The sequence below is a fragment of the Ostrinia furnacalis genome, unplaced genomic scaffold (assembly GCF_004193835.3).
Source record: "Ostrinia furnacalis isolate ACB-3 unplaced genomic scaffold, ASM419383v2 OfSCF1638, whole genome shotgun sequence".
NCBI lineage: Eukaryota > Metazoa > Arthropoda > Insecta > Lepidoptera > Crambidae > Ostrinia > Ostrinia furnacalis.
This window is the reverse complement of record NW_021131877.1, coordinates 914921-942043: the sequence shown is the minus strand read 5'-3', so window position 1 is coordinate 942043 and position 27123 is coordinate 914921. Positions and strand designations below refer to the sequence as shown.

At 40.0% G+C, this 27123-nt stretch overlaps 3 protein-coding genes across 4 annotated transcripts in view; 2 read left to right on the top strand and 1 right to left on the bottom strand.

The window, feature by feature from the left end:
* Window positions 1-435: 435 nt before the first annotated feature.
* RpL4 (ribosomal protein L4) lies at window positions 436-18452 on the bottom strand. Its single transcript, XM_028305146.1, has 10 exons — window positions 18343-18452; window positions 16950-17130; window positions 15674-15755; window positions 13994-14157; window positions 11155-11279; window positions 6971-7069; window positions 5055-5190; window positions 3051-3186; window positions 1674-1833; window positions 436-637 (listed from the first exon to the last, which is right to left on the bottom strand). The coding sequence occupies exons 1-10, from the start codon at window positions 18343-18345 to the stop codon at window positions 461-463; spliced, it is 1263 nt and encodes a 420-aa protein (XP_028160947.1). The 5' UTR covers window positions 18346-18452; the 3' UTR covers window positions 436-460.
* A 352-nt stretch (window positions 18453-18804) lies between these two features.
* On the top strand, window positions 18805-19976 carry LOC114353259 (uncharacterized). Its single transcript, XM_028305176.1, has one exon. The coding sequence runs from the start codon at window positions 18918-18920 to the stop codon at window positions 19860-19862; it is 945 nt and encodes a 314-aa protein (XP_028160977.1). The 5' UTR covers window positions 18805-18917; the 3' UTR covers window positions 19863-19976.
* A 1012-nt stretch (window positions 19977-20988) lies between these two features.
* LOC114353212 (la-related protein 1-like) overlaps window positions 20989-27123 on the top strand; it is a 79920-nt gene continuing 73785 nt past the window's right edge. The window contains exon 1 of one of the 2 annotated variants that reach the window (XM_028305117.1): window positions 20989-21849. In XM_028305117.1, coding sequence (XP_028160918.1) covers window positions 21496-21849 — 354 coding nt within the window. In that variant the 5' untranslated portion in view covers window positions 20989-21495. The remainder of the gene's footprint in view (window positions 21850-27123) is intronic. The other variant, XM_028305118.1, reaches the window with a different exon arrangement.

Below are 27123 nucleotides of genomic sequence, written 5' to 3'. Positions count from 1 at the left end.
TAGCTCTTAGTCTAGTATGTTCGTTCATTCGTTTCAGCCAAAAGACGTCCATTGCTGGACAAAGGCCTCCCCCCAAGAATTTCCACAAAGACCGGTCCTGCGTCGCTCGCATCCAGGCGCCTCCCGCGACCTTCACCAAATCGTCGGTCCACCTAGTGGGAGGCCTAGGCGCAAGCACAAAAGATCCCCACTGGGTTCGGAGTGCACTTCGCCGCCCGTGCGCGGCCCTAGAGAAGATAGTGGGAGGCCTGCCCACGCTACGTCTTCCGGGCCGCCACTCAAGAACTTTCCTGTCAATACAGGGAGGGAACCACTGAAGCGAGGAGCGACACTATGGGAATTGAAGGAAAACACAAAGCGACATTAGGGAAGCGATTCAGGGAAAAATTCTACTCATATCTAACAGGTTGTTATTTGCAGAATAAAACCACAATATTATCCTTATAGCTCTTTATTCCAATCACTTTTTAGGGGCGGGCGCCTTCTTAGCCGCCGCCTTTTTCTTGGGTGGTGGTGGTGCCGTCTTCTTTGCCGCTGGCTTCTTGGGTTTCTTGGACAGAGCAACCTTGATGGATTTGCTGCGCTTCAGACGCAGTTTTTCAGCAGATACGGCAGGGTCGCTAGCGGGTAGCTTGATCTAGAAGATAGAAGAGGGTTAGATGGGTCTTTTTAAGGGGTTTGGATGGTGATTAGATGGTGGATCAGTGTGTGTCAACGTGAGTAATCATGGTGCTCATAACCCAATGCTCTGAGAAGAGAATATCATCATTTTGGTTCAAGATTGTAATTAGAATGTTTGCAAATTAAATTGTGCCAGATTCTTTTGAAGTGAACTTCTTAGGATTTCGGGCATAATGAGGGCTATCGTTTTTATACTTAACAGTTGACACCCCTGGCGATTGACAGGACCTTACTCTACAGTGGCGCCATCTTGATGAGTGCTAATGCGATAGTACTTCTACCACTTTCGCGCTCACCAGCTGGCGCCACTGTCTTCGCTACTAGCAAGTGACAGGACCTTACTCTACAGTGGCGCCAACTGGTGAGCGCTAAAACGATAGCCCTCATTGTATGTAACCTACCATTGAAAATTTTTTTAGGAGCTAAACTCAACCAGCCCCAGAAGATTCTAAGAATAATCAAATATCCTGGCCTCGACGAGTATTGCCAAGAACAAAAAAGAAGAAGAAGAAATATCCTGTCACATCATTTATATGAGTTACTGGCTCAACATTACTTGAAATCCTTACATAACAAATAATTATATTACAAATGCAATGGTCCATTTATGAAAGAAAAAACTACAACATAATTATTACTTTAGCCAATGGACAGTATTCCAATTTCCAGGCTAGGAGGAACGCTACAAAAAAAAACGTTTCTGTCTACATAGTAACTTTAGAGCGTTTTCACATTTAGGCGATTTAGCAGCGCGACAAACGCGCGACAGACGTGCTGCCGAAAATTTCATACTATGTGACAGCTGATGCCTGCCTTCACATTACAAAAACGCCGATGCGGCGCTGCTGTCGCGCATCTAACGCCCTAACGAGAAAACACTCAAAAAAAATTACAAAAAGTTTATATGACGACATAATAACTTTCAAATATCATTAAATACATTTAATAATGCAATAAAAAAAATGAATTTTAATTTGAATTTGAATACTTACACCACGTTTTTCGGCGAGCGCCAGCGCTCTCACGTTATTCTTCCTCTCTTGCTCAAGCACGGCCTTCCTTCTCAGCACAGCAGAGTAAGGGTTCAACCTCAACATTGCCTTGGTGTTGGTCAGTGGGTTAAGTTTCCTGGTCGCGCGGACCACACGCTTGCTGCAAGAGAAAGGGGAAGTTAGAAAAGCGGTGAAATGATAAGGTTGGTGTGGTAAGGGAGTGGAAGTCAGGATGTGTCAACGTGATTGAGTAATCATGGTGGTCATAACCCAATGCTCTGAGAGAGAATATCATCATACAGTAGAGTGGGACGGTTTTTAGGTTATTTTTGAGACAGTCTTATAATACTAATATCACTGTTAACCCCTCCTAAGTATACTCAATACTTAATAGGAGTGAATTTACCACAATAGTCTAGTGGTCGACGGGAATCGAACTAGAGTTTCTCGAATCGGCAGTCAGATGACGATTATCTTTGATTGTTTTTTATTCTTCAGTTTTGTGGTTTATACATACAAAAGTTACCCTTGATATACATTCAAGGTGTCATTTAAGTATAGATCAAACAAAAAATATTGATTCTACGGCTCAAATTCAACAACTTACTCAAAGAGAAGGAAGTTTAAATCTCACAAAAAAATGCACCTTTCCATACAAATGTCATCAGTATGATATATCAATAAGTTTCTTAGAATTTGGATAGTTTCTGTAGTAAGTTGCTAAAAAATTCACGTCCTACCGTGTCTCTTTCTATTATCCCTTTTACAAACAGTTAAAGCCCGATCCGTGAGCACGTAGAATTTTGTCTAATGACCCAAGCTACCCATCCTTATCGCTCGCGCGTGATTATATTGCTGTCGCGACTGTGCGACGGACGCCCGCAGTGAGTGTGCGAGCGCGACAGCAATATAATTACGCGCGAGCGATAAGGATGTGTAGCTTGGGGTCATTGGAAAAATTCTACTTGCTCGAAAACCGGGCTTTAGTATCACTCCCAAGTAACTTAATTAGGAGTGAGTTTATCAGTTTACCACAATAATCCAGCAGTCGACGGGCATCGAACTAGAGTTCCTCGCAGGTTTTGTGGTTCAAGCGTGAAAAGCACAGTTACTTTTGGTCTACACTCAAGGTGTCACTTAAGTGAAGATCAGACAAAAAATATTGATTCTACGGCTCAAATTCAACTTACTCCAAGTGAAGGATGTTCAACAAATCTAACAAAAAAATGCACCTTTCCATACAAATTGTCATCAGTAACTTTCTGGCATAGGATAGTTTTTGTAGTAAGTTGCTAAAAAAATTCACGCCCTACCGTGTCTCTTTCTATTATCCCTTTTCTAAGTTAGTAGGTAAAGAAATAAAGATATTATACTCACTTAGGAGCGCGAAGCACCTTGCGGATCTCCTCAGACTTCAGCAGACGGCTGAGGTCGGTGTTGGCCATCTTGGGCTGGGGCAGGTTGAAGTTCTTCTTCTCCTTGGATGGCGTCTTCCATGAGCCGAAGAGGGCGTCTGTTATGGAAAAGTAAAATATAATTTAAAAACTAGCTTTGTCCATATTCTACCATATTATAGTAAATTACATCCCATCAAAAACAATACTTGTCAAAAAAACCAACTCTCGCAACTCAGTTGTTCTACGGTAAAAAGTTGTGAGATCCATGTAATACCAAGTCCAGGCCAGGAAATCTTTAACGTTTTACATAAATTATTGACTTGGCCATCGCACTAAATAATTTAATTTACACGTGTTTTCATGCGATGGCCAAGTCAATATATTTATGTAAAACGTTAAAGATTTCCTGGCCTGGACTTGGTATTACATGGATCTCACAACTTTTTACCGTAGAACAACTGAGTTGCGAGACTTGGTTTTTTTGACAAGTATTGTTTTTGATGGGATCTCATTTCTTTTTGTATTTTGTAGACAGCAGTTATGTATCTAGAAAACTGGACCGAAATTGAAAAATTTTACTCGACTTGGCGGTTGCACTACCGTGCCCCCAAATATTTTAGTTTTTCCTTGATTCATACACCAAACACTACTTATATTCCAAATTTGAAGCTTCTAGGTCTGCTAGAAGTGCCTTAGAATTTTGATGATCGGTGAGTCAGTCAGTGAGTGACAAAATTAAGTAACTTTGACCCGTTATAATTCTTAAACTACTGGTTCAAATTGAATGAAATTTTAAATATACCGTGTCTTTACAATGCCTGCATAGCTAATGAAGATTCAGCCTTCTAGTTTTATCCACAACGAAGTTACAGGCGGTCGAAAATGGCCTGAATTGCTTCGAGAAAAGGATGGTACGGCCGTGCCGCTTTTTTGCTCGACTTGGTGGGGGCACTGCCGTGCCCCCAGATACATAAGTCTAAACTCAGCGAAGCCACATTCTCAGCGAAACAATTTCCAAGTGTAAACAAGATTCAATGTCCTCCACACATCTGCTAGAATACACAGAGCTGTCTTGGTGTAAGTAAGTAGAAAAGTAAGTATATTTGCCCCAATATGATAGGTATAAACGTTAAATTTAAGGTGGGTTACACCATCTTACATTCTTCTGGTCGTGTCGACAAAAAACCTTTACAATGTCAGCTCAAAACTCCGCCACAAGAGTGGCGTTGGCAGTAGCATTCATAAAATCTTCCTGCGTGCAGTTGTTTGGGCACGCAGGGCACGACATCATGCATGATTAGTCTGGTCTACGAGCACAGTGTTGAATATTGCTGTCGCGACTGTGCGACGAGCGCCCGCAGTGAGTGTGCGAGCGCGACAGCAACATAATTACGCGCGAGTGATAAGGATGAGTAGCTTGGGGTCATTGGACAAAATTCTACGTGCTCGCAGACCGGGCTTTAACAAGCTGAAGTGGCAATTAGTTGTATGTTCTCCACACGTCGACACCCCAGCAGACTCGCGGTCTTGGCTGGAGTTTCCTAAGGGAGATTTGATGTACCCTCCAAATTCGTAACTTTAAACATATTAAATGTAAAAAGTAAGGCTTATGAGGGATCTTACTAACTGCTAGAGCTACGGGACTATTCCCACTGCTGCAACTCCTGTGGTAAATTCGTTTCGGGTCCAACGACAGTTTAGCTTTCCCCTGTGACAACTTGACCTTCACTGGTTGGGTTATTGGCGGTCAAGCTGTAGACCCTGGCTACAAAGGAGTTGCAGCAGTGGGAACTAGAGGTGGGAATAGTTCCGTATGATATACATCAACACCACCCACGAGGTGGAAGCAGGAAGGCGTTGGTCGCAGGCCGCTACCAATCGATCAACATGGAAATCATTGGGGGAGGCCTATGTTCAGCAGTGGACGTCCTATGGCTGAAATAATGATGGATATACAACAGCCCAGCTAGTAAAAGTAACTTACCGAGCCTGTCGAAGGCAGACTGCGTCCAGATGATGAAGCGACCAACGTGACCGCCAGGTGCAAGCTTGAGGAGGTTCAGTTTGTCCACGTTAAGCATCTCCACGCCTGGGATGTTGCGGAACGCGCGGGTCAGACCCTGAGAGAGAAAGAATAAATTAAACTGTGATTTTGGCTTAGAATAGGACCACCTTCGCACGAGGAATCCAAAGAAGAACCAAAGTGATTGACTGCAGAATTGATAAAATCAAGTGGCAATGAGCAGGGCACATAACTCGCAGAGCTGAGACAGTTTTCGAGTGGCGACCACGGACTGGAAGACGTAGTGTGGGCAGGCCCCCCGCTAGGTGGGCCGACGATATGGCGAAGGTCGCGGGAAGTGCCTGGATGCGGGTGGCGTAGAAATGTGGAATTCCTTGGAGGAGGCCTTTGTCCAGCAGTGGACGTCGGCTGAAACGAAGGACCACGTCCACTCTTCGTAAGAAGACTCCAGTTAGTGCTACCCACCACCCTCCCTTACTAAAAGGAGATAGATAGGAAATGCTTTGCTGCAATAGACTCCATTAGATTTGTTTGGGGTCTTTCACACTCACATTTTTTCTTTACTGTATTTTGACGTTCATAAGTACCACTAAAGCCAGGTCAGTGAGCACGTAGAATCCCGTCCAATGACCCCAAGCTGCCCACCCCCGCTCGCACGTAATTATGTTGCTGTCGCGCTCGCACACTCGCTGCGGGCGCGCGTCGCACAGTCGCGACAGCAATATAATTACGCGCGAGCGATAAGGATGGGCAGCTTGGGGTCATTGGACGGGATTCTACGTGCTCACGGACCAGGCTTTAGTGGTCAAAATTGAATAAAATATTTTTGATTTATTAATAAAATGTTCTCCACACGTCGACACCCCAGCCGGCTTGTAGCCTCGGCTGGAGTTTCCTAAGGGAGCTGTAATATGCCCTCCACATTCGTAACTCAATACATATGAAATGTAAAAAGTAAGGCGTATGAGGGCTTGATCTACGTACACGTCGCGTTTTCTATTGTATCTTATCAATTGTATTTTCTGTAACTGATAAACATGACAGTTAATCTAGCACCCATAACACAAGCATATTAATTGCTTACTTTGGGGCTAGATGGCGCTGTGTGAGATTGTCCAAAGATATTTATTATTATTATTCTCTTTATTAAGTTTGGTTCTTAATTTTAAATATTTTTTTACAATGTAAATTATAAAAAAAAAAAAATACATTATAAAAAAATACTTAAAAATAGTTATTCCGCTGGTAGCGGAGCAGGGCCCAAGCTACCGGTGGTCAGGGTCATTATTATTATTATTCATTCGTCCGCCGATATGATTCTTTATTATAGTGATGGATGGTATGCCATATTTGGAATATGTGGCAGTAAAAATACATACAGCCGAACATAGAACCTCCTCCTTTTTTGAAGTGTTAAAAAGAGTACAGTAAAGAATTTGATCTTAGAATACTAAGTTTCCCGATCCATATTTGCAACACATTTACTGAAAGTTGGCCTGCATTCACTCTTTCTGGTTCTGCGAGAGCTATTTTAACTTGCTAGATTTTTGGACAATATTCAAAGTCTAAGGCTAAGTTCAAATGATAAGGGGTGATACAATGTTAAAATTGTCATCCGTGCTTCACAGCTTCGTTCGTTGGCATGTCCCAAGTCAACCGAACAGGCTGATACTTGACAGACATGCAGGTAGTAAAGAGAGACATAAGTGACCGAGTTTCTTGCGCTGCTTCTTCTCAGCACTGGCCCATTTATTGTCCCGAAGCAGTGGTAGGGTTAATACTGGGACGTGTGAAAGTGCTTTTTAAAAGCCTTTTTCATACTTGCTAAAATAAAATGAGTTTTAGGGAGCTATCAATGTGGTATTCGTGGTTCTTACCTGGTCCTTGTGGTAGACGATCAGGGGTCCTTTGCGCTGGACGCGCCTACGGTTACGCATCTTTCCTTTGCCGGCGCGCAGCCTCTGAGATTTGTATACCTGTAACAAGATTTAAAATTTAAATGTTTTTAATAATGACAAAAAATATAGGTTTGGCTTGCAAAATCTGGGGGCACGGCAGTGCCCCCACCAAGTCGAGCAAAAAAGCGGCACGGCCGTACCATCCTTTTCTCGAAGCAATTCAGGCCATTTTCGACCGCCTGTAACTTCGTTGTGGATAAAACTAGAAGGCTGAATTTTCATTAGCTATGCAGGCATTGTAAAGACACGGTATATTTAAAATTTCATTCAATTTGAACCAGTAGTTTAAGAATTATAACGGGTCAAAGTTACTTAATTTTGTCACTCACTGACTTGTATTTTCACGCGTCAGTGGATATCGGAAGAAATAAAATACATTGCGCAGTAGTTACGCATGACATAAAGTGGTTGCTAACTAAATCGTCAATGTACAACGTGTTTGAATTTTTATCACCACTAATTTCGATATCGCAGTAAATGTCACGGCACTGAATACGTTAATAAAAATGTTTAGTTTTTTTTATTTATAAGCAAAATACCAATGGATTTGCAATACTTACATGTGGTAAATGACTTCATTGTTCCTGTAGTTCTTCGTTTCACTTATGTTATTGCACGTTACGACGCATTATCCAACAATATAGGAGAACATTTCCTCAGTACGATTGAATCGCGACTAACCTGGCGTCGCGGGCGATGTTCGTTTCTGGGCATATCGCGGAGACACGCGCCACGCCCCCGTTTCACATCTATTCCCTTCTATGATCTGAGGATCCATGTAATACCAAGTCCAGGCCAGGAAATCTTTAATTAACGTTTTACATAAATATATTGACTTGGCCATCGCATGAAAACACGTGTAAATTAAATTATTTAGTGCGATGGCTAGGGTATGCAAAACCGAAAGTTTATGAAAAACCGATTTTTTTTTCGGTTTCCAAGAAAAAAAACCGGTTTTCGGTTTTTAATCGGTTATTATCGTTCTATTTTTTTTTCAATCATCTAGTAGTTACATACAGCGATTTGTTACGTCTTGTCCGTTTTGTGTTAGATTACATTATTTAAGAGAGGGTTATAACAGTTTTGATAAATTTAGCTTATTCATTAGGCATTATAGGCACATAATGAATAAGTGAATAATGAATAAGCTAAATTTAACTCAAGGGATGGTAGTTTATCTCCATTGTACGTAATAATTGTCAACGAATACGTTTTTAAAATTCATTAAGTACTTACTCTGTGGGTTTAGTATTTTGTTAATTACCACCATGTACGTAATGTACATCAAAAACGTATTTGTTTACAATTACGATTGATATAAGCAATATCTTAAATTAAAAAGTATAATAAAATGTAAAAAGGTTTATTTGTGAACGTTAGGTGATTACGATTGATATTTTAAGCAATATCTTAAATTAAAAACCGGCCAAGTGCGAGTCGGACTCGCGCACCGAGGGTTCCGTACAAACCTGCAAGGTTTACAAAGTTCGTTCATTACGACAATCGAGTCATAACTGTTTTTTTTTTCACGGGTTAAAGGCAATTANTCAGCTATGCCCAATAAAAATCTTAGCGTTTAATTTTACTGTTTAGTACCTCAAAAATGAAAAATGAAAACCTCATTTTCGCCATTTTCTCTGCTACCCGGCCTTAATAGTTAAAATTTCATTCTTGTGGCGAAGTTTTGGGCCGACGCACGCTGGTTCAAGAAATGATAAAAATGGAATTAGCGATTTATTCACTTTTTTCGATGGTATCATGTGTAGAATGTCATAAAAAACGTTTTGTTTAAGTTATATTTTTCTGAGAAATGCGTAGTTTTTGCTATATTTCATGTTTTGTGTTTTATTTGTATGAAACGTTTCCTTCACGAGGCTCTTATTCAAAATGTTAAAGTTTGTTAGATATGACTACTTATAGGTTTAAAAGAGTCATACTAATAGAAGCTAATACAGTAACAACTTTGTCCCAGTGCGTCCCCGTTTAGGATATAAGTGATATTTTCTAAGGTACGAAAAAGTAAACAAAATATATGGATATAATGTGATGTAACTAAAAATTTATGGCTTTCGTAATTTTTCCTTTATCTATGCTATAAGACGTTGCTTCGTACCAAATTCCAAGATTCTGAGTTCACGGGAAGCACCCTGTAGGTTTTGATTCCCTTGCAAGTGTCGAAAATTTGCGGCATAAACGGCTGTATCTTTTGATTGCGTTGGCTTAGAAGTTTGATTTTTTCACAGCTTCAAGGGACAGTAAACCTGAGTAATTGATATAAATTTCAGCTTCATACCTCCACGCGTTCCTGAGAAAAAGGGTCTTGACAGACGGACGGACGGACAACAAAGTGATCCTATAGGGGTTCCGTTTTTTCCTTTTGAGGTACGGAACCCTAAAAAGTAGAATAAAATGTAAAAAGTAGAATAAAATCTAAAAACGTTAGGTGGTATTTCTGTCAAATTTCAATACACTAAGTATTACAGTAATAAGCTTCTGCAGATATCGCAAATAAATGAGATTCAATGTTCAAAACAATTCCGAAATAAAAACTGTTAAATTCACTCACACATACCTAGGTTAATTATTCACTGCAATAATCACCAACTATCTGAATCGCGGGGTGGGTCATGTCAGGTGGCGGGCGCGGGCGGTACGAGTCTTAAATAATTATCGGGGATTCCCCGTTCAAAGGACAAACGACGGAGTATCCAAGTGACAATGTTGCCAAGTTATAAATTGTAAAATAACCAAATATTCGTCAAATATCAAAAAAATACCCAGGTTATATTATAATAAATTGATATTGCTTATTTATGGAATTTGTTACGTGTATACAGATAGAAAAACCGATTTAAATCCGGGTTTCGATTTTTAAAACCGGTTTTAGAATTCGTCGAAAAAGGGCGGTTTTTCCGATTTTTCGGTTTCCGATTAACCGGTTTTGCATTCCCTAGCGATGGCCAAGTCAATAATTTATGTAAAACGTTAATTAAAGATTTCCTGGCCTGGACTTGGTATTACATGGATCTAACAACTTTTTACCGTAGAACAACTGAGTTGCGAGACTTGGTTTTTTTGACAAGTATTGTTTTTTATGGGTTATTTTTACCGGTAGTTAAAAAGACCGGGTTTCGTGGATTTCACCGGTAGTTTGAAAATGCCGGTTCATATTACCGGTACCGGTTTGGCCGTTTGGTAGCTCTATTAGTAGTAGCAGACTTATCAACTCGGAAAGGGATCAACACGTATCGCCTTTTGCGAGCTGTCATCGCCTTTCGCGCGCTGTCAACCGCGAGGCGAGGCGTTTACGTTCGGTGCGGATAAGTGTGCGTTGCAGTATGGAGTTTCATACAAAGAATACTGACCACCTCGAGTTGATACGGTTACGATCCCTTCAGGGTTGATAAGTGTGCTACGTACTTTACCGATATTTTAAAAACACGACGTGTTTTAACGGTACTGACTTTATAATTTTTTTGACCTACTTACAATGTTTGTATTCCCAACTCTATGTCGACGTAGTAACAACTAGCCGACTGTTGATCGGGAAATATTATGTTGTCCCAGTAAAAGCTGCATAGTCTATTTGTTAGATCTACGAGTGTTGACCTGGGACAGTCTTTTATTCATAGAAGATGCTTAGTAGGGTACATTAAATTAGGTTCAAGTTAATCTACAGGACTATTCCCACCTCTCGTCCTCACCGCTGCAACTCCTGTGTAGCCAGGATCTACAGCTTGACCGCCAATAACCCAACCAGTGAAGGTCAAGTTTGTCCCGGGGGAAAGTTAAACTGTCATTGGACCCGCAACGAAATTAATCAGAAGAACATCATCATCAGGAGGAGTTCGAAGTATAAGGTACATAGGAAGAGTCTCCGAAACTTTATAAAGCCATCCGCCCACCAAACTAGGACCAAACTAAGAGTGCAGGTGAGGTTTTGATCCCCAGTCGATGAAACACATGATTGAAACACATAGCCCTGAGTGCCCAAGCAACTGCACGCAGGATTTGATGAATGCTGCTGACCACGCCACTCTTTTAGCGGAGTTTTGGACTGTGTAGGTTTGTTGTGGACACGATAAGAAGGACTCAAATCTCACCTTGAGGACATCAGACCACGCCTTGATGCGTCTGAGGAAGATGACAGCCTGCTTCGTCTTGTTGATCTCTTGCACCTTGTCCGACACCACCAGCGGCAGTTCCGGCACCTTGTCGATGACGTGACCTGCGCCAAGAGAGAAACAATCTGTTATGGAGGGCTTAGCACATGAGATATACATTTTTGAGGCATTGTAGAACTTATTGCAACTACAAAAGATGTGACGTCGCCAACTGACAACACATTTTTGTGAATATATAGCACCTAGTGCCACAGAATAATAATAAGTACTACGTACAGAAGTTTTACTTCGCGAAGGTATTAAAAAAATGTATGCTCAATGTCAAGTCAAGTCAAGCACCATTTTGTTGACAAACGTCAGTGATCGGTACTGCGCCGAAGCTATAGGGCTGACTTCGGTAAAATGATGTGACGTGAGGTGCCAAACTGCGGAAAATGGCGGAGGAAATACATGATTTAGCATGAATTATCATGAATAATAGTAACTACTTATTTACCTCTCAGTGTCTTGAGGCAACTTAAAAAAGTACATTCTGTGTTTTTATTATTATTTAGGCAGTTAAATACTGCACAGTATTTAGTACACCATTTTCTTTATTTTCTTCCATCATACACAAGAATACGCGTGCGTGAGTCAATGTTCGCTCGTATGTGAGGCCTTGTCGAATAGTATCCTGTAGGTGGGCCATCGTGCGTGTTTTGTTTTCGATGTAAACTCGCGGAGATGAACAGGCCTGCTAGTGCTTCATAAGATGCCGCATCCACTTGACTCGATATGCCAACTTAGAAATTAATAAGTACTTTATTTGAGATAGCTGGCCCGGCGAACATCGTACCACCCAGTTAAGTAATGGGTGTAAATTGCTGATAATGGCAGAGTTAGACGATGACGCTGACTTGAACGATATTGGGTTACATTATCAAAGTTTTCATATGAATTCCTAACTTTTTGAAAATATTCTAAACGCCTATGTTCATCAGGGACAAAGTATGACTATAATTGTGAAAGAATTTTTCAAATCGGTCCAATGAATCGTATCGTTTCCTTTTTAAACAGATCTGACACTACAAGTAATGATGACATCAATATTACTGTCAGTGTCCACTATAAATAGTGACTTTTCATAGTTAGACACTTGTAGTAGAAGCCTTGCACCCGTACTTGCCACGAAGCGAGCCCGGAACGCCAGGCCCTACGTCGATGTAGCACTAATCCGCAGTGACACACAGCGGCACAATAGCCTCTGCATGTGGACATTCAGTGCAGGGTTTACTTGGTAAATTTAAATTTGTTTGCTAACATGTAGTTTGAAATAATTACTGTATGTGTGACAACTAGTTTTTTAAATTATGGAATAATACAAAAGTTAGTTATCATCACCAATTTGAAGCAGTTCCTGATCTTCGTTCATCTGATCATGTTTTGTTCAATATGGAGCTAAAGTTGTTAAAAAATTACATGCTTTTTCCAATCAAAAGTTTGCAGAACACTGTCTGGTATGTGAACGAATAGTAGCACTGAATGCAATGTGTACATGACACACACCCTTCGCGACGTATTGTTTTTATTTTGATTACTTTGTGTGTGTGAATTTCTAATGCGACACTGAGTTTCGAACTCAGCGCATTAGTTGGCATCTCTCTAGATATCTATGAACGCAGAATACTCGCGAGAGCGAACGCACGCGTTTCTGTATCGAAGAATAGTATGAGCAGCGCAGTGTAGAGCGCATGCGTTGAAGTTTCCGCACGCGCGGCGGGATGCGAGCGTTAACCGCTTCTGTGGTCTAGTGGTAAGACCACCTGCTTCAAACGCAGAGATCCCGGGTTCGATTCCCAGTGGGGGCAGATTTTTCTGTTCGGTTTGGTTGGTGGAGGATTCCGGGTTAAGCTTGCTTCTACTTTCGGCCTGATCATCACTTACCATCAGGTGAGATACAAGCAAAGAGCTTCCTCGTTGTGGATAAAAAAAAACATTTGCGTGCATTAATAGGCTGGCTCACACGCAGGGAGCCGGCCACCCGTGCAAGTTTTGCCGTGAAAATTAGGATTAAATTATGTTTTAGCCATTTTAAATCTTACCGCGAGCCTGCACCAAAGCTGGGACTCCGGCGGCGGCGACGGCGGCGCGGCGCGGGCGCAGGGTGACGCGGCGGTGCCAGCGGCGCCAGGGCTTGGGGGCACGAGTGTTGCTACTTACTACTTACCTACTAGTATCTTACAACCTTAGGCCTTCAAGTGAACAGGCATCCACTGCTGAATAAAAATCTCTCCCAATGATTTCCACAATGTTCTGTGCTGCCTGCATCCAGGTTCTTACGCGACCTTTACTGACTACATATGAAGAAGTAACAACAACCCTTAGGCTTTTAAACAGGCGTCTTCTGGGCAAGCTCGCTCCAGCTGCCTACGAGTGAGATTGTCATCATGAGCTTTTATAAATTCACACTTTTCTGTCACGTGTGACGACGGATCACGAGCGCAATTCAAAATGAGATAGTGACGAGGCAGGAAAGCTGAGAAGAGACTCAAAGACTCGACATACCATTCACGCTATGACGTCGGAGTAAGCCGCATTGCACTGGTTTAGACTGGTCTGCGACACTTCGCGCAATAGTGTCCGTGACGTTATTTATGTGTGCGTTGCCCGAACGCACTTTGTATGACGATTGTCTCCTGATGACGTCATCCTTTGTTCACTACTGTGGCTGAAATGATGATGATGATGACTTACCGCGAGCCTACACTACAGCCGGGAAGATTTCAACTGCGATTCAATCGATATTGCGCCTTATTCTGTAATACATAAGTCCACTTACCGCGAGCCTGCACCAAAGCTGGGACTCCGGCGGCGGCGAGCGCGGCGGCGACGGCGGCGCGGCGCTGGCGTAGGTTGACGCGGCGGTGCCAGCGGCGCCACGGTTTGGTCGGCGCGAACATTCGCCCGCCGCGGCACATGTTGCCGAACGCTCCCTGGCCGGACCTGTGGGCGGTATGGGTGTGAAAATAGAACAAGTCTAGTGTTTTTTGATGTTGCTAATAACAAAAAAAACTACTCAAAAACAACGTGTCTAGAACTTGCTTAAGTATTTTCGTTTAAAACTGATCTAACTAACACAAGTACAGCTTAGCTAAGAAATGATTTTTCAGTAATATTTATGACCATAATATCATATAAGTCGATGCTAGCCTGCAAAGTGGCAAAAGGACACGAAACATACACATTTTGCAAGAACAAGACTATGATTTACGCTCGTACTCACAAACGATACTTGCTTAAGTGAAGCAGCAAATCGAACGCACAGCGTTGAATAGAGCTCTGTTTTTGGTTCGTGTGTCACCCTGTGCGTCAACGCGCACTGTAAGGCCTCCTAGTTTGTGAATACGAGCGTAAGATTAAAAAATAACCGAAGATTAAGCAAATCAATATCATTACAGTTTGACACCAAAAAGTGAACAAAATAATTATCACTAAAAGATTATTATAATGTATTCCCATATGTCGAAGCACCAGCAGCAGTTAACCGCTAGTGTCGCGATACGGGAAGTTAATGTACCCTGCCGTAGTGACCAGGCTGGCTTGTTGCACCAGCTAGGAAGGTAACAGGGATGGAAAAAACATGTTTGATGTGCTGTTAAAGGCTTAGGCACACCAAATGCGGGGCAGTAGAAGCGCAGTTTGAATGCGGGCCCGCGCAAGTTGTAGTACAAGAAACCGCGCTCCAACCGCGCCGAACTGCAACTGCAATACAACTGCCGAACGACAAACCAGAGCCCCGATTACGGTAATTTTTAACGTCAACAATCCAGACACGCTTCTCGATTCTGCGATACGATTGGTCGTTCAACAGCGTACGTCAGCTGTTTTGACCAATCGTATCGCAGAATCAGAAACGCGTCTGGATTGTAGACGTTATAAAAGTTACCGTAATCGGGGTTCAGGCGGCGCGGGAGCGGGCTATTACTATGGCGGCCATATTAGCATGACACACTGGAGGCAGGGCGGTAGCGCGTTTAAAGCGGTTTTCGAATATAGAAAATTTTGACAACCGCCCGCGTTGCAACTGCTTTGAAACTGCACTGCTTTCAGTGTGCTTACTGCCGCGCTGCAACTGACCCGCACTGCTTCTGACCCGCTTTTGGTCTGTGGAAGCCTTTAATGTACTTTTTTTTTATTTACCGATTAGTATGACGAATCAATGAAATCTTTCAAAATTGTCCACGAGTATACCCAGGAAATTTTATGCCCCTACATACACCTATCTAGTTATTCAAAACTTTTGAATTAAGCATGCAACTGCATCTCAAACTAAATAAAAACTAAGAAAGGCTGTGGGTCCCACCTAATGCTTCAACCACACCAACACGTGCAGGTCGCCATCGCCGGCGCGATCAAAGACCAATGACAGGTCGCGTGATCTGTCATAGGTCGCACGACCTGTCATTGGCCTTGGTACGCCCATGAACCCATGAACTTGTCACCAAGATAATCCACTCACCTGTGAGTACCACCACCTCGGACACGGGGAATACGGGCTACAGCGCGACCGGTACCCCATGACTCGGCACTGGTTTGGTGACCTGGCAAAGAAACACATCAACGTTAGGTCATGTACTTAGTGTCCACTTCTCAGCACCAAAGTCAAAATTTCTTTATTTGTTTAGACAAATAAATTTTAATAATATGTACTTACAAATCGTCAAATATTTTTCTCTTAAGGAGCCTTTACATGTCTCATAATCTTTTTACCCTACCAGCGCTTCGAGACCAACATTTGGCAAGTGCTGAGAAGAAGCGCCGCAACACACCAGCCCATATGTAGTCCCGAAGTGTAGCTAGGGCAAGCTATATTTGGGACGTGTATTATAAGCGCCCTGGAAAGGGCCTAGGTACTGAATAAAAGCTTTGACGGCAGCAGTATGACCCTCTCCAATTTACCAGAGGGAAATGGAAATACACTACAGTTCCTGCTGTTCAGATCGGTTGGAAGAAGTAAATAGTAAAAATTAATTCTTTGCATCATTATTTTGTGTATTTTAAGTTGATGAACCTTAATTTTTTTCTCATCTCACCAATTGATCATGCATGTGCATGCTGTGTTAATGTCACAAATAAAATACATTTGAGAATATTTCAGAATTCTAGTTATTTCATTATGGTATTAATTCCTTGTGCAACGCCATAGAGACATAGATACTCGTAACATAAATCTCAATATAAATGGTGTAATCTTTGTGTTTTCCTATAAAATATCAAATCTTGTAGTAGAAGCCTTGCACCCGTACTTGCCACAAAGCGAGCCCGGAACGCCAGATCCTACATCAATGTAGCACTAATCCGCAGTGACACACAGCGGCACAATAGCCTCTGCATGTGGACATTTAGTGCAGTTTCCTTTCCATTTATTATCTATATTGTTTGGAAAACGTCTAACGTCAAGTCTAGTTTTAGGTATCTAGGTAGTTAAAGTTGCAGGTTAGTGTGAAGTCCTGTAATTCTAATTTCTTATATTTCATGAAACAAAAATGTTTCATAATATCTTTTCACGAAGACGCGCCCCAACATTCTTCTGCTAATGTTTGAGTGTTATCGGTACACGCTAAATCATCCATGAATGCACACGCGCACTACAAAAATGACATTTGGATTGTTTGCGTCAAACTCCCCGCTCCCCTTGATAAAAATTTAGCAGGGCACGTCTTCGTGGATGAAACAACCTATACATTATTGTTCTTGATGTCTTTTTAAATAAAAAAATAAATAGATATACTAACCAGCCTCCTTGCTCACGCAGTATGGCTGACGTGCATTCTTGGACATCGACACATGTACATCGTTGACCAGGTCAGGCCTGATGGGGGCCTTGAAGACGAAAGGCAGCGGCAGGGACGCCCCGGCCACCACCTCACTCTTCTCCGAGTACACCGACACGAGCGGTCGGGAAACTGATAGACTCTGGAACGTAAATAATTGTTTATTAGGTTAACGCTGAAAGCAATATTACTGCAGACAATGGAATATCAAACTAAATATTTTTTTAGGTAAATAACAACACAATTGAGTATGTACAGACAATAGCACATCAAACTAAGCACTGTGGCATCTTTTGTAGTCGTAACAAGTACGATTTTAAATCTTTGTGCCTTATGCCCGTATTCACAAACATTACTGAGGTCTCAGTGCGCGTGGACGCACAGGGTCACACATGAACCAATCACAGGGCTCTATTCGACACTGTGCGTTCAATTAGCTGCTTCACATAAGCAAGCATTCTTTCTTCTTTCTTTTCAGCCAAATGACGTCCACTGCTAGACATTATGTGGGTGTTATCTTTTTCAGATTACTAAGATCTCATTATCAGACTATTATGTGATGTGCTATCAGCTATACATTCTGAAAAGTGATATTATTAAAGTTTTAAATGTATTCCTCAAGTCGACACACTGATGGACAGGATGTCGCATAGTGTTTCCTACGGGAACACCATAATATCCCCCTATAAGTACCTGCACTGACCATGGGGTCAGTAAGGAAGAGTTCGGGGTTAGTACTTAGATTTAAAAAAAACATAACCCTCCTTCTGACGCAGTCGGGTAAAAATTGCACACAAACACCTGTAGAAATGTTTTTTACTGTTTTCATACAATTAAAGAGTGCCGAATAGTAATAAATATTGTAGAAATTAGCTGAAAATGAGTTTATTGTACAGAAATTGACATGAAAGACGGAATACCTAACCTCAAAAATGCTAATCGATTTGTCATGGTTAAAAACGCCCTTTCACGACATTCCAAGTGCAAGGTTAGGCACAAGAGAGGAGATTGAAGGTTTTCTAATGTGTTTTTGGTGGAAAACCATTTCAATACACATGATGCTATAGTTTCACAATAGAGACATGTCGAGGTCGGAAGTCCGTGATCACCGAACAACGACGGATAATTTTAGCGTAAAATGGATTTAAACTTGCAGGAAACATCACTCTGGCATTCGAAAACAGTAAAAACTTACGGGAAACCATCTATTTCCTTAGTTTTCTAGAAAACCTAACCAAACACGTGGATCGCACACTATGAGCTTGTCAACTTGCGGTAAACACTTTCACTGTTTATATTTCGGCACTTCAAATCTCTAACAATATTCTAGCACATTTATACATTTGAAACTTACCATTTCGCTATATCAGCGAAGTTATTCCTCCGAAAAAACACTACAAGCGGTGGTAAAGACCATCCGCCATGCCACGGAGGTGTGAAAAGAACGGAAGTGAATAGTAGAAATCTGACAGCGCTAAAGGGCAGTTGCTAGCACTAAAAATATTTTTCTACCTAAAGTAAATAAATATTTATTTTCAATGGAAACGTAGAAAACCAGACGGATAGCTAAAATGGATGAAGCTAAAATTATTAAATAACGTTATCAATATGACAAAAGTATTTTTTTTAATTATAGAAAGCCGAATTCAAATTATTAATTATAAATTCCATGCATACTAGCTTTACATTCATAGACAAAAAAAATATATTTTTCAGCGGGAAAACAAAATAAGGACAAGGAACAAAAATTTTATACAGCTTACAGGTACCCAAAAATGTCAAACTGACATGTTTTGCAAAAGTGATGTTTGTTCAAAATATTTTTATGAATTTTGATAGCAGTAATTTTTACATATAAATCTTTCAGACAAATAAAAAGAGGGTAGTAAAGTTGTGAGCGTATATTTCAAACTACCCTGCAAATAAGACATGATGGAGCAAAGTACAAGCGCGAATACCAGTCGTGTGGACTTGGATAGTTCAGAAAATTCTCAAGCAGAGACTGAAATGGAATCAGTTACCTCCAAAGAAATATGCACTGATACTATTGACATAGTATCAGATAATGTTACAATATCTGCCACTCCTGAAAGTCCAGGAACTTTTGATTTGGGTTCTACTTTAAGTGAGAACTTAGTTACAACTGCTGTAAATACATCAATACCACTCGTTATAGTCAGCAGGCCACCGTCGTTAGTCATTCAATCTCGGAAATCTCTCCAGCCATTCATAAATTCGGACTTGCCATCACCAGCCTCTGTGATAGCTGGACAGCCACAGTCACTGTTTTTACAAGCGCTATCCAAATTAAATGAGAGTTCTCTCAGCATGGCAGTTATGAACCACTTCAAGACGACCCAGCCGAATACTTCAGGGCAGACTATGGGCCAGACTTATTGGAGGAAGTCAGCTGAAATATCGCCTCCTGATTCATTAGCCAGCGCGCCACCATCTTACTCGTTCGTATTACGCCAGATGGCTGTGCGTAGAAGACCCAGAATCGTGGGCACTTTCATACCTTCACCGTCATTTGTTCAGCACACTCCTCCGCCTAATTACGCGGCTGCTTTTGATATTTACGTTGATAATCCTATTCCTCCGCCTCCTACGAGGGTTTACAATTTTGGGTTCACGTCCATGCCTGTTGTGTGCCCGGATTGTGGCTACACTGGAATGACTGTAGTCACCAGTAAGATCACGATATGTACCCACTTGTGTGCTGTTATCTTGTGCATTATGTGCTGCTGGGTATGCGCACCACTGCCGTATGTTCTCAGATCTTGCAAGGATGTTTATCATTACTGTCGAAACTGCAGGAACTTCTTGGGTATGTACTGCCCGACAAATCCAGAACAATCAATGTCACCACCATGATGTTCATGATGTTACAAAGTATTTTATTCATAGTCAATAGTTCTTACTATTATATTGTTTTAATATTATAGATTTAATTTGAATGGTATATTTATTGTTTCATAAGATAGGTGAAGGTGGAAATAAATATTATTTTTTTGATTGAGAGAATAAACCCTTTTTAAAATAAGTCTGTGTTACATTCACTTACTATTTTTCTAGCAATAAGTTGGTGATAATGTTAATATTAGCCTTAAATAAGTTTTCAAGTTATTAGCCATTGCTAATAAAAAATGGAAACAGATTCTAAACGAAATGCGTTCGAATTTCCCGGCTTCTATCAAAGCGAAAAGGAGAGGCAATGTTATAAGGAAATAACAAAATCTGATTGGTTATCTTTAGTTATTCAAACACATCTCTCCTCCCCACTTTGGTCGAAACCAAGCCTAATTAAATTCGGGTTTCCAGCGCGTGGTTTGCCCTGCACAATCAACAAAAACATGTCAACATGTAACATTTTTTGTTACCAATTTTGTAGTGAAGACCCCGCCTTAGAAGTCACTAGCCAAGGCAAGGTCGCAACTCTTGCACAACTATTGCAAGAAACTCCGTCCGATCGTGATCGTTCGAGCAATGGCGTTTCGTTTTTCCGAATACAGTTTTTTGACATTACGAAAGCTTATTCCTGCATGTAACGAAACGTTGTAAGCTGAAAATCATAGACAATTTATTTGCAAAATATTTTTTTTCTTGTATTTGTTGTTATTTTAGTAAAAAATAAATTAATGAGTTATTTTGTTATGCTGAAACAGAAAAAATCGTTAGAAAAGGTCTGACTAAATTATTACAAATGGTGAGTTTTTTGGCACTTGGCAAACATTTTTACGATAAAAATGTGATTTTGTTATACCTGCGTTCTAGAAAAACTTATTGATAGAAATAATTTTATTTTGTTAATCGGCAATAACTTAGCACACCATAAAAGTAGTAGATGAAATTGGCCTTAAATGTTAATTAAAATGTGTTGATAAAGCGTGAGAAGCTTTTGTTTTATTGTTTTTCTATAAATTAAATTAAAAAATTGTATGAACGCATCGGCTGTCAATGAAACATCAGCGCCACCTGGTGGCAAAATGTCTGCCGATAAAATTAGAAGTCACAGCCTTCCGTAAGTTCCGTGTGTGTTGCGGAAAAATCCCTTTTTGGGCGTCCGACCACATGTGAGGATAGTGAACAAAATATGGTTCTTTAGTGATTTTCTGTTCGGAAAAACGTATTTGAGAGTGATTTGTTGAGGATATCGATAGATACAACGTGCCCGTATCGTGTAGTGCCCCAGAAGAGTTGGAATTGGACGACGGAAGTGAATTTTTCGATGTAAATACGGTCCATCCAGGGTCAGTCCGGTGTGCCCCCAGAAGTCCGCGCATATTTTTCGGCTGTCGTGTGTTACGTCGCGGCCGTTCGTCTCGCACGTTATTTTCTGAGCGTTCGACCTTCGCTCGGTGCGGTCAGGTCGCGTGTGGTGTGCGTACTCGATTGATTGGTTAGATCGGCAGCATGCCGTCTTGTTGATGAGTATGGCGGCGCGCTCGTGATCCTGTGTCGGCGCGGAGCGCGCGCCCGGCTTACATAACGAAGGCAGAGCGGCGGGATGGCCACTCGCGTGTCGGCGGAGGCCGCGGGGCCCTCGTACGCGTCAGTGCTGAACTTTAGAGGAGGCGATAGCAACAAGGAGAACATAGAGGCGGCCCCGGGAGAGGTCCCGGAGTTGCCTCCGCGGGCCGGCGACGACGAGGAGGAGGAGGGCTTCGTGCCGGTGATAGCGCACAGGGGCCGGCCGGGCAAGAGTCGCAGGGAGCGCGAGCGCAGGGCTCCGCCGCGGCCGCACAAGGCGCCTTCGCAGCACGCGGAGCCGCAGGCGGCCTCGGAGCAGCAGCAGGCCGCCACGGACGCGCAGCCCAAGAAGTTCGTGGAGGCTCCCATCCCCAAAGTCAACCCTTGGCAGGTCAGTGCGTGTAAACAAACCTCTGTCAGACGTTATGGGGTGTTGTTTTGCCTCCAATTGTAATTCTATTGAGGTTAAGTTCTTATTTCTGTATGAAACCAACACTTTTTTAAGCCTTCCAATTAGCGTAGGGTAGCGAGTGCCGTATTGGCTATGCTTATTGGGTTTTCATCTGGACCGGACTGTTTTATTATGGTGATTCATTTACATAACAATGATTTCTCAGCATTAACACTAAAAATTTCACAACAAATAGCATAATGACTGATACTTTCTTGTGTTTTGCCCTTGAAATCTGCACCGTTGGCCTGTGTGGGTAGTAGTAAAACAAAATCTATCTTATGTAGTCCACCGCAGGTTTGCAACTTCATTGCATGGGTAACTGTAAACGAAAATAATACACAATTAACATCAATCATAATCAATGATTTGAACTGTTCCACCGATTTCCAATTAAATCTCAAAATTTATATAAACGGTTATTAATAGAGTAAACTTTCTAATTTGTTGTTTTTGCAATGTTACTCAGTTTTGGTACCGCAATCTTGGCTGTATAACGATTTATTTGTTGCGGGCCGTGCACTGCGTTTTACGTTTACTGCATAATTATCCTAAAGTATTATTAGAAGCTTTTTTCACATAATAGGTTCAAAAACCACCAGTTAAACTTTACTAATGGAACTGGAGTATATTTCTGTTTTGAATTCTGGAAAAATCTAAAGGTTATCTTTATTTTTCAATTAATATCTAAATAATATACATTTAGAACTAATTTACTGTCTGTTCTTCTTCTATGCTTGGCATCAAATTGATGAATTTATTAAGCATTGTGTTTAATTAGTACATAAAATTATTGAGCATGTGGTATTTTTATGAATGGACAAAAAATTAACTGTTTACTTTATAAATTCAATTTATTTTGTAATAGTTAAAGCTTTTCATCATAGTATTATTCAAATCTTTTAAGATGCATGATTAATTAGTTGTTTATTAGTTAATTTTACTGCAACTACAGGTTATTTAAAATATAGGTTATGTTAAGACTACCCCAGGTTTCCACTTATGGAAAGATATTATGAGGGTATTATTTACATGGCTTTAGCAATAAATATGTAGCTACCCACATTACTATTTCAAAATTATTTTGTATGGTATCATATAAATTGACACAATACACTTATTGGAGCACTACGCTAGCACATATTAAAAAGCTTTACTAAATCTCTATTCTCAATCTTAGCTGATATTAATCATGCAAATAATGTCAGTTACGTTTACGTTGGACGGTTATTACTGACATCCTGAAGTCTCCATACAATGCCAACCGAGCGTGACTAAACCGATATGATGCGTTCACGATAATTCTGAATGAAAGAGTGTATCCTGATTCGAAATGATACATGCTATCGTATCTTTGTCCGCCACTGCCATTTTTTTTTACTACCCTCTTACCAATTTTATTAAAATCTAGATTTATTTTACTTTAAAATCTATGGGGTCATTCCATGACAAATGTTACCGAGGGTGAAAAACTAAATATGTTCTTTTCGCATTAAATCTGATGAATTTTGAAAGTAAACATTCCAAATTATAATGTGCAACAAAAAAAATCTGAAAGAAACAAGTAATTTTTAAGTTATTAGTCTTCAAAGTCTATACTTAAGTCAACTGTCTGAATGATAATTTTCTCTCTAATTATTGGTAATACGATTAAAAAAAAACTATCAATCTGTGAAACGTTTTGCCACTATATGATTCGAGGGTATTTATCATAGTATTGGTAGATAGCGTCATAGCCCAAAAAAAATGGATAATCATCAAGTTTTAAGTGTGTTTTCTTGTTACTTCGGCGATGTAACACCCGAAACAAAAAAACAGGTATTTGTTTTATTATTGTACCTTACACATGGATTAGGGTAACAATATTTGGTAAAAGTAAGGTCATGGTAGTAATGATTTCAAATAGTAACTAATATCTGAACATGATACTAATTTAGTATATTTCTTTCTTGATTAAAAACTGTAACACCCGAAACGTTTCGGGTATTACATTTTTATTTAATTTTCGTACTCGTAACACCCGAAACAGAACCATTGTAACACCCGAAACAAAGAAAAAATTTATAAAAAAATAGTAAAACGTTTTATTTAACAGTGATTGTATGTTACATGGTTTGTAAATGTCATACTTTAGAAGTCCTGTAAGTTTTAGGTATGATTCCTTAAGAAAATTCGCTAAATTTCGAGTAAATGCAGCAACAGTCAGAACATAGAGGCAAAATCTCGTAACGCCCGAAACGCACACTTTTCGACTCATATTTTCGTTATCCTACATTCTAAGCTGTACAAACTTTATTATTAAGATAAAACAACTAAAAACGGACAGATGAAGGCACTAACATTATTAAAATACTATTTCAAAATACATGAAATTGTTGAATACGTGTGTACGAACGTAACACCCGAAACGATGGAATGACCCTATGGTTAAATAAGATAGATAATACAGTGCATTCAATGTCACAATGGAAGTACCAGACGTATATTTTTTCAGTTTTTAACACTTGTTGCATAAATTATGCACATCTTTCGACTTTTTTATAGACTACCTACATAGGTATTTATATTATGTTATAATGTTACATACACTGATATGAACACACTCCTCCATATTATAATAATAGTATTACTTTTTAGCCAATTAGAGGAGAGTGCTGTAGGTATTTCGAATTTGATTGTTTAGTTTATTTGGAAAACTAAACTGAATTATGTTTGATAGATGAACCACTTGTTGACTTACCTACCTTTATAATGAAATTACTTGACTATTCTCATAATAGCAATTTTAACATAAAATATCTTATTTAAAGTACCATGACAAAAGTTCATTATCTTCACTCTAACAACTTATATTTATATCTTAAGATAAGGAATCCAGTATTTTATTTGCAGTATTATTAGAATTACACAATTTTAAAACCTGTTTGATATCTGTATCAGTATAACTTTTAATTCAGAAAAATTACAAAATAACTGTATAGTTTTAGCACCTTGTGTATTTTATATGGTTGGAGGTCTTAAGGCTAATTTTTCAATAATTTCATAACTTAATTGGCCAGATTGGCCTATTGACAGTTTCTTTTGAAAATATACCATTATGTCAAATTAATTCTTGAGATAAAAGTTCTCCATTGAAAAATCAGGCCATAGTTCAACAGATTAAACCAAATCAAGATTAGAAAAGAAACATTTAGTTTTTTCAATTCTCATACCACACATACGCCCATATTCACAAACAATGCTTTTTTAAGTGAAGCAGCAAATCGATCGCACAGCATTGAATTGAGCTCTGTGATTGGTTCGTGTGTCACCCTATGCGTCCACGTGCACTGTGAGACCTCTTAGTAATGTTTGTGAATATGGGCGACTATCTTCTCTAACTAACTATGTGACAAGCATAAAATTAATATAATATGCCCATCATACAATGATACGGATTCAATTGAAACTTGGCACAGCTCCCACGTACTGCTACATGACCACTTAGTTTACTAATTAAATTACTATATGACTATGACATGAAATAGATTACTTCTTCTTGCAAAATCTTCATGTAAACACGGCAAAATCAACTAAAAACAAAAAACTTATGTCAAAAAGTACAAATACAGTTACAAATTTTAAAAATTGATATAATCATCAAAACCGGCTGGATATATATCCGATATATATCAAGATATATATCCCTTGATATACAACGTGTCCCAAAATTCAAGGATAAGCCGGCGCCGCAGGGTGGACCTAGTCATGACTGCTTTAGGAAAAATAAGAAAAAAAATCTATCTCAATTATTTTTTAAGTTACACAATAAATTATGAAATTCATCGAAAATTGACACCCCTTATGATATTTTACATTACCACCACTACAATTTTTCAAATACTTCAGTTTTTTTGTTTGTATCGGCAACTTAAGTAGTGCTGCTGTCCACCCCAATTCTTAAAACCCTCAGAATCCTTGCAGTTTTTACACAAAAGTTAATCAAAATATGATATTTCCTTAAAATTTTGAACGATTTTTACTTACACTCCACTTTGACTCGTCGTTTTGTAAAAAAACAGTATGAACACTACTGCGGCAAGTTTTTTATAAAGTTGACGCAACTATCCAAGATTCCGAAATGGTATAATACACTAAGAAAACTAGTCGCAAAAAAGATATGCGTACCATTTTTACAAGCACTTCGCTTGTTAGTTAGTATGGGATAAATCTTGCAACTGAATTTAAAACCAGTTCTCCTTAACTAATTGAGCTGAAATTTGGTATACTTGTGTAAGTACGATGACAATGCAATATTATGGTACCATTGAGCTGGATGGAGTATGGAGGTGGCCATAGGAACTCTTAACGAAACGGCGGAATTACATCTAGTTTGGGTTCGTTGGACTTGTCTTTTCGAGCACTTTAGTGCTAGATGATGTTCAGGGTCCTGATGATGAAGTCAAGAGGTGGCAGGAGCTGGCCATAGGAACTCCTAAACGAAACGGCGGAAGCTTATCGAGTTTGGGTTCGTTGGATTTGTCTTCCCGAGCACTTAGGCCATGAGATTGAGAAACAACTAAAAAGCTTAAAATAAAGTTGTAATAAAAAAAACTTATTTAAAAACAAGCTTGACTTCGTTTGAAAATTATAATTGACTTCATCATCAGGACCCTGGACATCATCTAGCACTAAAGTGCTCGAAAAGACAAATCCAACGAACCCAAACTCGATAAGCTTCCGCCGTTTCGTTTAGGAGTTCCTATGGCCAGCTCCTGCCACCTCTTGACTTCATCATCAGGACCCTGAACATCGTCTAGCACTAAAGTGCTCGAAAAGACAAGTCCAACGAACCCAAACTAGATGTAATTCCGCCGTTTCGTTAAGAGTTCCTATGGCCACCTCCATACTCCATCCAGCTCAATGGTACCATAATATTGCATTGTCATCGTACTTACACAAGTATACCAAATTTCAGCTCAATTGGTTAAGGAGAACTGGTTTTAAATTCAGTTGCAAGATTTATCCCATACTAACTAACAAGCGAAGTGCTTGTAAAAATGGTACGCATATCTTTTTTGCGACTAGTTTTCTTAGTGTATTATACCATTTCGGAATCTTGGATAGTTGCGTCAACTTTATAAAAAACTTGCCGCAGTAGTGTTCATACTGTTTTTTTACAAAACGACGAGTCAAAGTGGAGTGTAAGTAAAAATCGTTCAAAATTTTAAGGAA